Source organism: Heterocephalus glaber, unplaced genomic scaffold, assembly GCF_053883595.1.
Source record: "Heterocephalus glaber isolate CG9 unplaced genomic scaffold, H.glaber_assembly_v1.0 deba00001805, whole genome shotgun sequence".
Taxonomy (NCBI): domain Eukaryota; kingdom Metazoa; phylum Chordata; class Mammalia; order Rodentia; family Bathyergidae; genus Heterocephalus; species Heterocephalus glaber.
The window spans coordinates 3,449,269-3,466,846 of record NW_028258480.1 but is presented as its reverse complement, the minus strand read 5'-3'; the positions used below and the strand labels follow the sequence as shown (position 1 = coordinate 3,466,846).

Sequence of the window (17,578 nt, the reverse complement as noted above, 5' to 3'; positions counted from 1 at the left end):
TTTCTTGGAAACTCTTCTGCTTCAGGGATTGGGATTAAATCAAGAATTACTGAAGTCCCCACCATGCCGAAGACTTTTAAGTCCTTGGTACTTGGGGCTAAGAGAGGAAAGATGAATGGGTGGCAAGCATAAATTTTAATATTATATAACTTCTAAAATGAAATTATATATGTCATTGCCAAGGACCTTCAGGAACTGCTCTAACATTGAACAGAAGAACTGGAAAAACATCTCATTAAATGTGAGGTGCCTTGAGACCCATGTCATTTTCCTTCTTGGTAGGTCCAATAACGACCCATGGAGGCAGTAAATGCAACTGCAGAGGTACAATTCTTCTTTCGTCCATTCTCACCTGACCCTGAGGTGCAGAAGGCCATCTTTGTGCCCTTCTTGCTGATGTACCTGACCAGCCTTAGCGGCAATGCCACGGTTGCTGTCGTTGTCCAGACCAGCCCTTCCCTCCACGTCCCCATGTACTTCTTCCTAGCCAACTTGGCAGTTCTGGAAATCTTCTACACATCTTCCATCGCACCTCTAGCCCTGGCAAACCTTCTCTCGATGGGAAAAACTCCTGTTTCCCTCGCAGGCTGTGGAACCCAAATGTTTTTCTTCGTCTTCTTGGGAGGAGCAGATTGTGTCCTGCTGGCAGTCATGGCGTATGATCGGTTGGTCGCCATCTGCCAGCCACTGAGATACACTCTCATCATGCACTGGTCCTTGTGTGTGGAGCTGATGGCAGGGTGCCTGGTGCTCGGGTTCCTGCTGTCGCTGCCACTGACCATTTTAATCTTCCACCTCCCCTTCTGCCACAACAATGAGATCTACCACTTCTACTGCGACATGCCTGCAGTCATGCGCTTGGCTTGTGCGGACACACGTGTGCATATGATGGCCCTGTATGTCATCAGCTTCATCGCCCTGAGCATCCCTCTCCTGCTGATCTGCATCTCCTATGGCTTCATCATGGCAGCCATTGTGCAGATGCGCTCGGCCGAAGGGCGCCACCGCGCCTGCTCCACCTGCTCTGCCCACCTCTCAGTGGTCCTCCTGCAGTACGGCTGCACCAGCTTTATCTACTTGTCCCCCCGTTCCAGCTACTCTCCTGAGATGGGTCGGCTTGTGTCCGTGGTCTACACTTTTATCACCCCCGTTTTAAACCCCTTGATCTACAGTATGAGGAACAAGGAACTGAAAGAGGCCCTAAAGAAAGCACTGAGAAAGTTCTAGATCCTGTGATTTTCTGAAATGGAGGCCCTTCTGATGGTGAAATGCCATGTTATTCATAACTATGTAGGGTCTAGAATGTTCAAGGTCCTGAGTTTGATCCCAGCTCTTCAAAAACTTAAGTAAATAAAAATCAAAGTAATTATGCTGTGGTGACATGCATAAGACAAGAATGTAATGAGCAAACTTAGATATGTGACCTGATATTTTGGGACTATCAGAAAAAACTAATAGTATTGTTTTCCTGAAAATAAAGCTATGTCACATAAGGCAATATGATGTCCTACAAAAGAATGAAAAGAGGAGAATCAAAGTTTATGGGAGAGCTACTACACACTAGGCACTTTAAATGGATTATCTAGTTTATAACCCATAGTAAATATCACCATCTTCATTTTTCAGAAAAGCAAACTAAAATCGCTAACAAAAGCTGTGTCCAGGATGAGAACACACCGTGCCTAGAAATCTGGAGACCGAGCTCTCTCCACCAATCTTCTGGTACAGACTCATTCTGCCATTGGCATAGTTCAGAACCCCAGGCGAGCCTCCACTTCTCCACTCCAGTTCCTCATTTCTGAAGTGGCCAGGCTGAACTAGAAGGTTCTACGTGTCATCATTTCAATGTCACAATGCTATGTTCTAAAATATTGGCCAATCTGTACTAAGTGGCAAAAAATGAAAAGAAAAAAAGACTACAGTACAATGTGAAAGGGAACTTTCCTTTAGCATTTCTTGTTTTGTTAACCAAAATGAAAACTCACAGCAGTGTCCATAACTTTTGAAGAGCATCCCTATGATACAAAGGATAATAGTAAAGGAAATGTTATTTAATTTAATAAGTGAAATCAGGGAAGATAAAGTGGACATCGCTGAATCTTACATTTTCCAAGAGTCTTCTGTAGTAACTTGGATAAGCTCCCAAGGCGAGACTCTTCCAAGGAAAGAAATTATTAACTCTTAAATGTTCCATTCCTTACTGGATAATTCAAGCTGTTGAAGTACTCCATCTTATCTTGAGCAAAAGTCTATCTACAAACAATTTTTTTCCTTTGGTCCCAAGTTTACCCTCAGGACAGCTCTGCAAACGTATCAGGGCAGACTTTATATCTTCTACACGTCTTCGCCCCTCTCTCCTCTAGAGCAACTCCAACTCTTCCTCTGGGAGGTTGTTTGAGGTCTCACACTAGCCACCTTCTAGATTTCCTCTAATTTCATCACTTTCTACAAACTTTCACCCAGAAATAACTACAGCGTGCTGAGATTTTGTTCTGAGGAACTGTTACTTTTCAAGACCTATCAGCTGAATTTCTATTAATTCATCTTGTTATTTTACACTCATAAATCTGGTATCAAATGAAGCTCCATACAGTTTTTGCATTACTTTTAGATCTATCTGACCATAATTTATTTTTTAGTAGCATAAACTTAAGACTTTATTTATCATTGATAAATTGAGTTTTACTGGTTTAGGCCAAGTAATGCAAAAGTCATTCTGAGGCTCTGTTTTATTCATCATAGTTTACATCATGATCAAATTACAGTTGTATTTTATTTCTTTTGCCAAATCATTGACCAAGGTGTGCAGTGGGACAGCATGAAGACAGAGTGTCTTATAGTCCTCCTCTTCAGGAATTGTTCAATTAGATATCTGTTCACTTCATGCCATGGCGGATTTCGAGAATTACAGCCCTCGCCAAGTCCCACCTCCTTATGCCTATGCCTTCACCGAGCCCCTCCCATCCCTCTAGGGATGACCACGTGACTTGCTTCAACCAACGGGAATCAGCAAAGCATAGCTTTACACACACCACCTTGGGGACTGTCATGTCTCACAGTCATACATGAAGGATGTATCCGCAAGGATGACATCCCAAAGAGTAAGATAAGCAGTCCAAGCTGATGTTTTCAAGACCACCTGGACCTCATGTACCAGACAGCTTTACCCATAGTAGTAACTCCAGCAAGACCAACACACCCCACACCAGAATCCGGGGCAAATAAATGACTGATATTTTAAGCCATTGTTTAGAATCGTTTATTTTGCAGGAAACAATAAACAGATCCACCATCTAATCTATAATTAACCATCTCTTCCATAAGGATACCATCCAAACAAATGTTTTCATATAACTAAATTACACTACAGCACTTTAGAAATCTAGCCATGAAGAGCCTTATTTTTAAAATGAGATGAATTTGACATGATTTAGCATGGGTCACTTCATATGGAGTCTTAGTAATTGCTAGTCTTTTCAAAATGCTTACAAATTATCTGTTTAATCAACTTAACCATTCAGATCCTCCAGAATTTTACTAGGGGTTAGAATTGAGATGGCTATCTTACTGTTTTGAAACCCTGTAAAAGTTGTATGTGTACTTTGTATCTGCCCTTCACCTGGAAGGGAAAAGAAATGCTTTATTAGTTGTGAATGCTTTGGAAATGAAAACTACATCATTCACCTCTGAATGTCTTTAACAGTGGGTAGCACTTAATGGACCCAGGTGATCCATCACCAAGAAATACATTACCTCTTAGGAAATATGCATCTTATTTCTCATAAAGACTGTATGTTCCTGCCAGGAATGCTTCTGGATGCCTGTAATCTCAGCGCTCAGGGAGGCTGAGGCAGGAGGATGCAAAGTTCAAGCCCTACCTGGACAACTAAGTGACTTAGTGAGACCCTGTCTCAAAGTAAAAAAATTAAAAGGGCTGGGGATGTGGCTTACTGTGAAGGGCTCGCGTTCAATTGTTTAAAATAGATACATCTTCACTCGGAAAATTTTGTAAATTTCTAACTTGCTCTTGCTTTGAAGCTGGTGTTATTGATGTTAGCAATTTCTCTAATATTTGAGAGCTGCCATCCTTTATTTAAGGATGCTTCTTGTTTCCAGTCTACTGAGTTCCTATTGTTAGAATTAACTTGACAGAAGTTCAGCTTTATTCTTGAGCCTCACGATTATGCCTAAAGGCCACACACTGTCAGTGGAGAATTATTATGTCATGCCCTCATGTATGTCCCCAAAGGCACTTGCTTCATGTAACAAGCCCCTAGGTAATGCATCTGTGGAGTGGATGATCTTTATGCTTCAGGCGTGGTCTCTTGACAAATCTCTTGTTGCAATGTCAACATTCAAAACCGCAGCCTCCATGTCCGGCTAGTGTCTAAGTTTTGAAACTAATTATTTCTTTTGTTTCCTTTTTAAAATACCTATACCCCTTGATAATTCCCTTTATCAGCTTCATTGACTAAGATGAAGGGAAACAGGCAATGGTGTTTCTTCGGCAACACGCCCCTTGGACATCAAGGTAATAACAAGCCACATGTGTACACATGCAAAGCTTGTCCAAGAACATTATCATTTTACTATTTTCATCAGCACCTCTATGAAACTAAAATTATAATACACACTCTATACAGATTGGGAAATGGAGCATCAACATGGTTAGAGGATTTACCCAAAGTCATCCAGCTAGTAAGGGCAAGAGGCAGAATTTCAACTCACTCTTAAATGTTCTAATTAAGTCCAGCTCACGCTGAAGGCAGCCTGTGTTCCAAAGTATCTGTTTGTGTGAACTACATGGTTCTCAGTATGAAACCCATGACCTGCTCTGCCATCTGCTTAGTGAAAACTCAGATCTCACATTTCAACCATGCACCTTCTTGCAGTAGGTTTGCACAGACTGCATGAATATTCACCCAATCAGTCTAGCGACCGTGAGCAAATGTGGCCTTACGACTTCTGTGAGAACCCCCTTACTGGTTCCAGTGCTCTGGATGGCCCTCCTGATGTCACAGATGGAGAGCCCTTAGGATGATCTAACCTAAGATCTTTATTTTGCTGTATTTGGGGAGGAAGGGAAGGAGGGAGGGAGGAGAGAAAAGACAGAGAGACAGAGACATAGAGCAGAAGAAGAGAAGAGGAGGAAGAGGAGGAGGAAGAGAAGAGAGAAGAGAAGTTAGCAGGAGGCACCCTGGGACAAGGCTAGCTAGAGGCAGCACAAGACTGGAAGCCAAGTCATCGCTCAGCCCCATGGCCTTCCCAAAGGACCGTATGAACCCAGAGACCAGGACAATTTCCCACAGCCTGCTGTCTAGAACATCCCACTATGGTCATCAGCATTCAAGTCCTAGATAAGAATCTGGTCTAAGAAATAATATTTTACATTTATGTAGTAAGTTTTTATTTACAAAATATTGTTCTTAGTACTTGAGTCTCAAAATCAAAATGATGCTAGCTTGGTGTTATATTTTCCACAGTTGGCGACAGAGAAGTATGCCTAGCTTCTGTGGGTTGGGACAACGTCCCCGACGTCCTCTGATGGCAAATGTCTCTCTCTGTCTACTTTCTGTGTCCTGTCTGGTGAGCTGGCAACAGGAATCAGCACCGATGAACAACTGTTACTAATATCATCAGTGAGCAAATTATTAATAGTTTGTTAAATTTCTGCTTCATCTCTTGGACGGTCTGTCTTTAACGTAGTTGTCATACTCGCCTCTTTCACTTGAATGTGTATTCATCTCCTCTGTCATTACAAGTTAATTGTTGACATAGTTTGTATAACTGGGCAGCTGGTTATGGTCTTCTCAAAACAATTATTTCTTCAAGGAGTTGTGGTTATGCTTTAAAAAAATGACCTGTGACAGGGCCGGGGATTTAGCTCAGTGGTTTCGCTGCCTACTGTGCAAGCGCAAGGACCCGAGTTCGATCCCTGGTACCAAAAACAAATAAATAAATAAATAACCTGTGACAGAGATAAATCCTTAAGAATGTGATATTTAGAGCTTGAGAGAACCCAATTCAGGAGAGTAAGTGGAAGACAGATGCAAGACCCATAGCCAAGAGTCAATAATTGTTGAAGGTTGAGGCTGAATGCTGGGTACATGGGGGTTCATTTATTCTTCCTACTTTAATATTTTGATATCATCTACAATAAAAAGAGTTTTAAAAAAGAAAAACACCCTATCACGTGACTGTAAAATGTGCCATTAATTTCAATGGTTGTTCTCAATACTTCACTCTCTCCCTCTGGCCATGTAACCGTCCAAAGTCCCAGAGGGTACAGGGTACCCAGCCCAGCTTCATTCATGTGGGCCTTGGTCACAGGACTCCCTCTCTTTTAGCAGTGGAATGTGACCTGACACAACAAGAGCAAGGCTTCAGATGTGGCTGCTTCGTTGGGTAACTCTCCTTCCATACCTAAAGAACAGCATGACCCAGGAAGCAGCTGACCCTGCAGAGGGGCCCTGGAATGACACGCGCAGCAGACCTGAGCACAGCTGAAGTCTGCAGCCAAGCCCAGCCAACCCTCAGCCCAGGACCAGGCCACCCCTGTTGACGCAAATAACCTGAATAAATAGGCACATAAATAAACAAGAAATGGGCCTGGGGTTTAGCTCAGAGGTTCCAGTGCCTGCCTCGCAGGCACAAGGTCCCGAGTTCAATCCCCGATACCAAAAAAAATAAAAAATAAAATAAAAAATAAATGCTTTCAAGCTACTGGGTTTAGGCTTAGTTTATTATGCACCATGCGAGAGCTGTTCATAGAGACAATCAAACCTCCCAAACTAAACATTTCAGGCTTTTCCAGTTTTTAAATAATAAAAATAATGACCATTTTTGTATGTAAAGTTCCTCCACTATTTGTGGTCATCAAACTCAGCTTTCTATCAGTAGGCTAAAGTGAAACAAATGAACAAACAAACAAGCAACTTTCCCCTGCACCGTGCTCCTGACACTTACTGGCTTGGGGACGGAACTGTTCAGGAAGGGAAGGAAAGGAAGAGAAGAGAGGAAGATCTCTGCCCACTGCAGACACGCTGCCCATTCTGCTTCGTGCGTGCGGAGCTGAGGCCACCCTGCCTCTCAGCAGGCTTACCTGGATGACTTTGAAATGCCTTTCCAAGGGTCAGTTTTTGTGTCATCTCTTTTTGAGGCATTCTCTCAACCTGTCCACACGGCCTGGACTAAACAGGCGGCAAGAGAGAGGAAGAGACTCTGACGGCCATAGAATGCATGATGGAGGTAAAGCTGAGAGCCAGCTGGCCGAGGGACTGAGGGGCAGGGAGGTGGCAGCGCCAGTAACTGGCGAGGGGTGGGAGGAGGAAACTGACTTCCCTCGGTATCCAAATGGTGGAGATGTTGAGTAGGTAACTGGATGGAGATTTTTGAAATATGCTCTATTTTTACACTTCTTTCACAGCTGCTTTGCTAGTCCTCAGTCTGGAATAAACAGTCATGCTTATTTTTTCCTTTTCCTGCTACGGGTTTATAACCTGGAGTTCAAAGATGGGCTTCATGAACCTTCTGAACTTGTATAAAAATTCCTCAGCTACCTACATGCCTGTGCTTATCTGAATAGTCAAGCTCTTGTAAATATCACATTTCCAAAAGGATCCCAGACTTTTTAAAAATTGGAGAACTATTGCATTCAATGATAGTGGCAAATACTAAACACTATAAAAATTAAAAAGAAAGTGAACGACTATAGCCATTATAAAAATGTATAACTGAAGGGCTGGGGATTTAGCTCAGTGGTTTTGCCGCCTGCTGCGCAAGCGCAAAGACTGGAGTTCGATCCCTGGTACCAAAAAAAAAAAAGAAAGAAAGAAATACTATAACAGATATGCAGTAAAATATTCATAAAAATTCCTTTTCATGAAAACAAGAATTTGTAAATGATTTATAAGAAACTGATTTCCTGTTAGCTTGAGTTCATATTTATTACTATTAAAAATTCCATTTTTCTATTACTTATGTTCAAAATTTGATCAGTATACTTGACCCAAAAAGGCTTCATGGTTGCTCTGTTATTGAGAAACAACTTGCTAAATCTGATTTTTTAAACTGAAAAAGGAGCATCTCACTAATTATGACAAAGACATTTTATGAGCCATGTAACCCTGAAAATGATCCCCTCTATGAGTTATAAATGTATGACCAAGAAATATTCAGGATGAAAAAGACAAAGGGAGGGGGAGCACATTACTAGAAAGGTCTAACAAAATTACTGTAGCTCAATATCTGTAAAGAGAAGTAGCAATTACTATATCACAGTCCCGACCAACAGCAGCTTACTAAGATGAAACAGCAAGGATTTCAAGTCATAATAATCTAGACTTCAGCTGAGGCTCACGCACTGTGGACGCTGAACACATTCTGCAGCCTGAGTGATGTTCTACTGACTCGTCTGAAAATGGCAATAATAATCTCACCCTTGTGAGACTGGTGTGAGGATGTAAGACACACTTTGCCCTGTGGAGGTAACCACTGCAGGACGGCATGCTACTGTACAGGGATCATCAGGGGTTTTATAAACTATATCAAAAGAACACAGAGGGGCATTAGTACAGCTATTTAGAAAATCAGTGATGGTATCAGCTGGCTTTTAATGAACACTTACCAACACCAGACACTGTACAGATATTTTTTTTTGTACCGAGGATAGAATTCAGGACCTTGCACTTCCCAGGCAAGCATGGTGCCACTGAGCGACATCCCCAGCCCTATGCAAATAATTTTACAGTCATTACTTCATGGAGTCTGTACAACTTAAAGGCACAGATATTAATAATATTTGCACTGTGAAGTCGAGGAAGCCAAAGTTCATAGAGATTAAGTTGTGGAGATCACACAGCTGGTAAATAGTGGAGCCAGGCGGTGGCTATATACATGTATTCATATGAATATATATATATATATTCAGCCAGGGAACAATGCTGGCCAGCATAATAAAACTCAGTTTTAATTATGAATAGATCTGAACTCCTAATAGGCTCATCTGAGTCTCATCCACATAATTTTGAATTGAATCAGTAGTATTTTTAGAGTAGGAACCTTGTAGATCCAGGGGTTGAGCTAGGAGTTCCAAGTGGCGCTCCCTTTGTCTTTTCTTCTGGCATCCTTTGGGCCTCCTTTCATATACACGAAGGCTTCAGCTTGGGGAGAGACATTTGTTGTTTTGTCCTGAGTTCAGCAGGTGTGTCGGTGACAGATCACAGCTACTTCGTGGTCCTGTGAGCAGAGTAAGGCCAAGGTTTGGGTGATCACTGACAGGTACAAAGAGCTCTAACTGCTAGCCTCTCTTCCACCTCTAAGTCACTGAGACAATCGGTGAGTTGGTAACCCTGTGCCCACCCAGCACAGGGAGATAATATCTAACTTCTTACCTGCTGACCTGCTTAGGAAAATTAAATGCGATAACGCATGCACATTGAAAGAGCATGAGACATCTGTAACAAACTGTCCTTGAGCTGCTGCTGGGCATCTGTTCACTCTCCACCATCTTCAGCAGGTCATGTCACTCTCATCTTCCCACAGGAACAGATCTCTAAAGAATTTTCCCAGTTCAGGGATGGAAAGAGAAGCCAAATTGATTTTTGCAAATAAAATCCGGTGAGACATTACTGACAAATATAGGAATCTTACATCCGATGCTCTTAATTTACAATCCTGCCCCCAGTGCATCGTAGCACACATTTCCACATGAGGTGGGTACATTTTCTTGTTGGCAGGGAAAAATTAATTTTATGAATTCGGGTCTTTCAGAATCCTCAAATGCGGGCTGGGGATTTAGCTCAGTGGTTTCGCCGCCTGCTGCGCAAGTGCAAGGACCCAAGTTTGATCCCCAGTACCAAAAAAAAAAAAACAATCCTCAAATGCTACTGATGTCCACCTCCCTTCTTGTATGGACAAGCTCGGTCCAGGTCCAAGCAGTAATTAGCAAAACGCATGTGGCTTCAGGTGACTTTGTCCACGGTGCTGTTAGAATCAGCATCGGTGTGAGAGCCAGAACAAACAAAGCACCTGAATCAAGACCCTGGTTGTGTTAAATTCTCTAGTTGCTCTTTGAGGTTCTACTCCATCCTGACTCATTTCTAATGGTCTAGAGAAAGCTCTACAGTCAGTGCCCCATCTCTGCTCAGCCTCCCGCTGACGGCCCCTAGAGTGGAGAGCAGCCATCCTCTTCTGTCTGGGCTAATTTGTAGAAGCATTAGTGGAATAAATCACTGTTGTAATTTATCTGCTAAATCCAGGATGGTTTGTTATGTGCAGCAGACAAGTGCAAATCCCCCAAAATTAAACATCAAATTTCTGACTATGCTGTATTTTACATTATAGGTATCCTAATTCAGTGAATAGAGAAGAAATCAAATAAAACCATGATACCGATGTCTCTCCTCCAATCAAAATGTTCCTGCCTTAAATGTCAGCCAATAAGTGAGGGAAACTGGCAGGGAGGGCGGGGTGGGGCGAGCATCCTTAGTGCTTGGTGCTGGGTGCCAGGTGCCATCCATCTCTCGAACCTGCGGGGCTCATCCCTTGTCGCCTTCTACAGGTTGCAGTTGAATGAATCTTTAAATGTTGTACCTACCAAAGCCTTTACCATGAAAAAAGCAAAGTGACTTTGGAAAACCTAAAACAGTCACTTTTCACTTCTGGGATGTAGGTGAGCAAGAGAAATTGAGGCCAGTGTGGAAGTCCTACACCAGAGACTCAGGTGGCCTCGTGTTTTTTGTGGACTCAGTTGATGTTGAAGGGATGGAAGAAGCCAAAACTGAACATCATAAGATAACTAGAATATCTGAAAATCAAGGAGTTCCTGTACTTATCATTATCGCTAACAAGATCTGAAGAACTCACAGAGATTGAGAAATTGTTAGCAATGAGGGAACAGAGCTCATCAACTCCTTGGCATTTGCAGCCTACCTGAGCAATCACAGGAGATGGATTCAAGGGAAGAGTTCAAAGACTACATGATATGATCATCCCAAGAAGAAAAATGTTGCAGCAACTGAAAAAGAGATGGTGAATGTCAGTACTTTATATATCTGTGTGGAGTGGGTTTTCTCTGGTCTGAGTCAGCCAAATGCAGGAGTATCTGCAGCCTGGTTTGCCTGTTTGCCCTCCTGGATATGATGAAAGCTTTGTTTTGTTGAACAATCAGATGCCCAGCTCTGCTGCCTTGTGGAAGGTGAGCAAAGGCAATGCTTTTTAAAGTGGTGTCTTTTCCCTACTCCACAAATCTTTTCATACTACATTTTGGGAAGCCAAGCAAGGATAGTACATTGACCAGAAGAGAATTGTGGAAATGCAACCTAAAGTTAGTGAAATAAAACACTGAAGAGTGAAAAAAAAAATGAGGGAAACAATAGCGCCAGAATCGGGCCAGTGGTGCTGGGAATCAAACCCAAGGCCATACACACACTAGGAACCAGTGTCAGTTCAGCACAAGGAAAGGTGTGCAACACTAGAATCAGAAAAATACTAATCAGTACAATAACAAGATTGAATTATACACTCATTAGGGAGATGAAGTTCATGACTTTTTCTTTTGTTGGATTCTCCCCATTTACATTTAATTTCTTGTCACACCTGATGGGTTCATTCTGCTGTGCTTCCTGGGGTTGTGATCCTCATTGTCTTTTCCTAGGGTATTGTCTAAAATTTTTTGGAGTGCTGGTTTGGTATTCATGAAGTTCCTGAGGTGCTCTTTGTCATGAAAGTATCTTATTTCTCCATCAATTTTGAAAGATAGTTTTGCAGGGTACATCAATCTGGGTTGGAGGCTGTTTTGCTTTAGGGCTTGGAATATGTCACTCCAAGCTCTTCTTGCCTTGAGGGTTTGTATTGAGAGGTCTGCTATGATCCTGATGGGCTTTCCTTTGTATTGATTTGTTTCTTTTCTCTAACTGATTGTAGAACTTTGTTCTTCTGTTGGGTTTCTGGAATCTTAACAATTATATGCCTATGTGTACATTTTTTTTTTATCAAGGCTATTTGAAGTCCTATATGCCTCACTTATCTGTATGGCAAGTTCTTTTCCCCTGCTGGGGAAGTTTTCTGCCATCACTTCTTTTTTGTGGGGAGTACTGGGGATTGAACTCAGGTCCTTGCGCTTGCGGAGCAGGTGGCGAAACCACTGAGCTAAATCCCCGGTCCCTGCCATCACTTCTGTGAACAGTGTTTTTATGTCATCTGCACTGTCTCCTGTTTCTTCATTGACTCCAATCAGTCTTATGTTATTCTTCTTTGAATCGTCTAGCAGCTGCTGGATTGATTTCTTGTGGTCCCTTACAATTTTGAAGCAATTTTTCTTTTCCTGGTCACTAATTGCAGTCTTATCTTCTATATCTGAAATTCTGTCCTCACATTGGCTCATTCTGCCATGGAGACTTTCAATGGAGTTTTTAATCCCCTGGAAATCTATTTGCATCTGTTTTATGGATTCCATTTGTTTCCTATGTTGGGATTCCATCGTGTTCCTCAGCTCCTCTATTTTTTTATCTGTGCCCTCTCTAGATTTATTAATCATGTCTTGTACTATGGGCACAATCTCTGCTGTTATCAGAGAAATTATTTCTGATTTCATTTTTCCCAGATCCCCTTTTGTTCCCATTTCGGGGAGTCCAGGTGGTTGAGTATAGAGTGTTCCATCTCGTTTCCCTTTGGGGTTGCTGTAGGTGATCTGGAAGTCTGGTTTTGAGACTTGTTTATGTGTCTTCTCATTTTGGGAGGGGGGGTGCTATTGGTGCCACTGGGAGTGGTGGAACAGTGGCCCAGAAGCCCCTTCCTCTAGGCTGCCCACAATACCCAGCAGCTCCAGGAACCAGTGTCTACCACTCAGCTACATCCCCACCCCCACCACAGTTCTTAAACACCTTTGTAGTTTACAGGGCCGCTGCACTATTCATACGATGTCTCTAGACTTTTAACAGTTGGTCGTGGAATTTTGACGAGTTTTCACTTTGTTGAGCCAGTCTCTGTTCCTTCTGCTAAGGTTGCCCAAGGGAGACAGAGTCAAGGTCCCTTCTATCCAGCAACCTCTCTGCTTCACCCAGTTGCCCCAAGAAAAGGCCAGAAACTGGAACCTAAACTATGCTCTCCGCTTAGGTAAGAGTGAGCCCGGGAGTCTAATGCCACAAACACGCTCGCTCCAGTAAGCCTTAGGCCAAGATACTGTATTTGACAGTGCTTTAGACAGTAGAGGCTGTTTAAAATCCTGTGTGGATTCTTTACTACTCAACCCTTCTTAGTTTCTCTGCCCTCATACCATTTCCTTAGCAGCAACTACCAGTATTGCCAGTCGAATGGGCAAGAATACATTTTGTATAGTATTCTGCCACTCTGACTCTGTTCTGAAAACACAAGAAAGCAAAGTAAGGAAATGCTAAAGGGTTCTTGAGGAGGACCTTGATGGACAAGGTTTAGTGAGTGAAACAGTATTTGCTATGAACAAGTAGTAATTTCTTTCGTCACTCCTGTTTCATATATTGGTTTATCCTTAAAAGAACAACGCAAAAATGTTGACACAATTAGTCTTAAGTGCAAAAGTGGTGAAAATAAAATGATGAATGAGAAATGTATACTTTTTTTCCCTATCTTCAATCACTTATTCTCACTGAGACAGGCCAAGGAGGAGGGGACCACTGACCTTTTCCTGGGTTGTAAAAATAATGTGGATTTGTTCCCTATGCCCTTTCCCTGCCATGAACTCTCACAGAATTCAAGCACTGAAAACTTCCCCTTCTTTTGCCAGTTCAGTAAAAGAAAAATGTGCAAACTGGCTTTTTCCTTTTATCTTCTAATGCCACGATCTACCCTGGAAAACCACTGTATTCCTTACCTCCACATGATAGCTAACTGCATGATAATGCAAGAGGGCTATCCCTCCAACTTACTCTACTGAAGGCCTGCGTTCCTCTTCTGCAGATCCAGGGCTCACACTGCTGCTGTCCCTCATAGTTTATCTCATGACATCCTCTACTTTCCATTTTCAAGTAGCACATAAACAAATACTTCAACTTTAAAATGTTTTCTCATTATACTACCAAAAATCATTCTGAGTACCCTAATAACTCATACTTACTACATGTGGTAGCTCCCCAAAGATATCCACACCCTAATTCCCAGAATTTGTATGTACAGTGTGTCACTTGACATGGCAAAAGGGATTTTGAGAATGGAATCAAGCTAAGGATCCTGAGATGGAAGGATGAGGTGGATTAACTAATGGTCAGCTTGTAACGCCCAGCTGAACTGAGTCAGTGTGGTCTCAGCACGGAAAACCCACCTGAGGATTGTTGCCAATGGCATAAAAAGAGACCTGGAGGGGAAGATCAGGGGCTGCTGATTTTCTAGAAGCTTGCTGCGGCTGGTTTTCCAGATGCGAATTTGGCTGTTCTCATCGGAGGAGGAGCTCAGGGCCTCGCTGTTGCTGGGAATGGCTGCTGTTCTCCTCAGGGGACCTCTGATCTGCACTGTGTCACTTCCTGGCTCCAGTGCAGATCCCTCAGCCTGGTGGCACAAATCCTTCACCCCACTAGCGCAGGTTTTCTGGCTTCCACCGCTGGCCTTTGGGCCTCCAGGAGCAGATCCTCCATATGGACAAGCATGAGACACTGCCGTGGGCTCTAGGCCTCTGGTTGGACTCGTGGAGGACACTGCCTTGGACTCTAGGCCTTCAGCTGGACTTGTGTGGGACACTGCTGTGGGATCCAGATGCTTGGCTGGATTCTTTGGGCCTCTAATGTGAGGCTAGATCTCTTCCACTCCTTTGCATTTGACTTTTTGGGTGACTATTATAAAAATAATCCTATAAAGGTTGTGCCCTATATTAAATCTATTCCCTTGCAAACCCTGACCACAACAGAAGATCATCCTCAATTATCAGGTACACCCAGTGTTATCACAGGAAAAGAGGAGGGCAGGAGAGGGAAAATGTGACTACAGAAGCAGAGTTTGGAAGATGTACGCTGGTGGCCTTGGTGGTAGAGGACGGGGACACCAGCCAAGGAGTGTAAATAGCCTTTAGAAGCTTTGAAAAAAGAAGCAAAGAAAAAAAGCTAAGAAGAAAAAGAAGAAAAACATTCTCTAGAGTCTCCAGAAGGAATGTAGTACTGCAACCCATTTTAGACTTCTGATCTCCAGAACTATCATTGAATACATCTGTGATGCTTCTGGTCACTAAGTGTGTGGCAACTGGTTACAGCAGTAATGGGAAACTAATATACCACAGATCAGCACTTCACTCATCCCTAATAAACGACCCAGCCCTAGCTCCTGACCTCTTCCAAAAGATTCTCAATCTTTCACATACTCAATTCTTAAATATGTACTGAACTGAATAGCCTGCAAAAATGCTTGATATAAACAAGTTGGCTAAAATATAATTTCCAAAGAATTAAAAACATGATTCTCTCTCAAATATATTACAAGCATGTATCAAAGATTTACGTATTTCACTGAGAGAACACAAGCTGGGAAAGCTGATTCAGAGAGGATACAAGAAACTAAGAACTAAAGTGCTTTATGTAATAAGACTGAGGACTTAAATATAACATTGCTTAGTGTCTTGCAGTGTAATAAAACTGTCCCCTTTGAGATTATCTTTTCCACGAAAAGGAAACCACTCTCTGAACAAATATTTTGCGACTTGTATCTATAAATTAGTATTTAACTTAGTAGAATCTGACTCTTCATTAAGTCAAACAAAGCGACCTCTCACTAGAACTTCAAATGATATTCAGGCAGACTTGTTAGGTAATGCTCATTACAACACTGAAAGGGCTCAAAAAATCCTTTTTCCCTATTTCAAGCATTGTATTACCATTCTAAACCGACTTGTTATCTACTAGTAATGAACTAATCCAAAATTTTATGGCTTAAAACTACAACCTTTTAGGACTAGGGGTGTAGGTCAGCAGTAGGGCACTGGGCTACCAAGCATGCAGCCCTGGCTTGGATTCCACAGGGCGGAAGTGAAACCCTGAAAATGTATTATATATACGATTTTATGGGTCAGGAATTTAGGAAAGGCTTGGCTGAGTGATTCTTCTGCTCCATATGACACTCAGTGGAGTTGCTCAATATTTGGGTGCCAGCCTAGCTGGTGTGGAGCAACCAATACAGCTTCATTCACCTACCTGGTCTTTCCTGGCATGGCTGATAAGCTGAATACAGCCGCACCCCTTCCTCTCCATGTAATCTCTTTAGCAAAGGGGCCAGCTATCTTACTATATTACAGATCTTCTTAAAGACCAGACAGAGAAAGCACAAGATCTCTTCTCATTTCTTTAGTCAAAGAAGTCAACAATACATTCCAAAAGGCTCCAGTGCATTAGATTTGGTCCCCAGCATGGCAATGTTCAGTGGTGTTGTGTTCGGATGATTGGATCATGAGGATTCTAACTTCGACAGTGGGTTTGTCCACTGATGAATTCCTAAGTTGATGGCATTATTGGAAGGTGATAGAGCCCCAGGAGGCAGAGCCTAGTTACTGGAGTGAGTCGTGGCTATTTGCCCTTGGACACTGTCCTTTTCCAGGCCCCTTCCTCTATTGCTTTCTCTGCTTCTTGGCTGCCAAGAGGTGAGCAGTTTTCCTCCACCACACACCCTTTCACCATGATGTTCCTGCCTCAGCACAGGCCTGAAAGTTGACCATCCACTGAAACCTGTGAAACCCTGAGCCAAAATAAACTTTTCCTTTTATATTTTCTCAGGTATTTTGTCACAGTAACAAAAAGTTAACACAGTCTGCAAGTACTGTGACAGATTAGCAATCACTCCTGCAGAAAGCACAGATAAAGAAACCCAGGGTGGTGACTTTTTTTTTTTTTTGGTACCAGGGATTGAACTCAGGTCCTTGCGCTTGCGCAGCAGGCTGCGAAACCACTGAGCTAAATCCCCAGCCCAGGTAGTGACTTTCTTGACATGCTATCTTCCTGCAGCTTTCAAATGCCCCTTCCACCTACTGGCATGAAGGAGGGAGCTCTGTTCTACATGCTTCAGGGACTCTCCAGGGGTGTCAGATTTGGTCTAAAGAATCACTTGGGAGGGGCCGGGGATTTAGCTCAGTGGTTCCAGCGCCTGCCTTGCAAGTGCAAGGACCCGAGTTCGATCCCTGGTACCAAAAAAAAAAAAAGAATCACTTGTGAGGACTGGGATGTCAGTGGTAGAGCACTAGCCTGGCATTTGTGAAGTACTGAATTTCACTCCTAATACTGCAAAACAAATAACAAAACAAAATCACTTATGGAAAGAACTTGTACTCTCTCCATGTTCAGGGGCCTATGAGGCAACTTAAAATATATAAATATATAAACACACACATATTAGGGTTTTTGTGTACATGTGTGTTTCGTTCTGGGTGTTTCATTGTTATCTGCAACATTAGGGCTCAAACCCAGACCCTGGTACACGCTAGCCAAGCACTGTACCTCCGAGCTGGACCTCCAGCCTGGTAAGAGCTTTCTTTTTAATTTGTGAAAATGTTAAGATTTTTTTCTAATCTATTTCTTTCTTTTTTTTTTTTTTGGTACCGGGGGTCGAACTCGGGACCTTGCGCTTGTGAGGC

At 42.6% G+C, this 17,578-nt stretch overlaps 1 protein-coding gene and 1 pseudogene across 1 annotated transcript; both read left to right on the top strand.

Annotated features, from left to right (window-relative positions):
• Positions 1-297: 297 nt before the first annotated feature.
• Or10v1 (olfactory receptor family 10 subfamily V member 1) lies at positions 298-1,325 on the top strand. The gene has a single exon (XM_004869721.2). It carries the CDS (start codon positions 298-300, stop codon positions 1,225-1,227), a length of 930 nt encoding a protein of 309 aa, XP_004869778.1. The 3' UTR covers positions 1,228-1,325.
• Positions 1,326-9,708: 8,383 nt separating this feature from the next.
• On the top strand, positions 9,709-11,765 carry LOC101716958 (ADP-ribosylation factor-like protein 4A; annotated as a pseudogene).
• Positions 11,766-17,578: the final 5,813 nt, after the last annotated feature.

Bases quoted from the DNA above. Each gene is read 5' to 3' on its own strand.
- Or10v1 (XM_004869721.2), top strand. From the start codon at position 298: ATGGAGGCAGTAAATGCAACTGCAGAGGTACAATTCTTCTTTCGTCCA.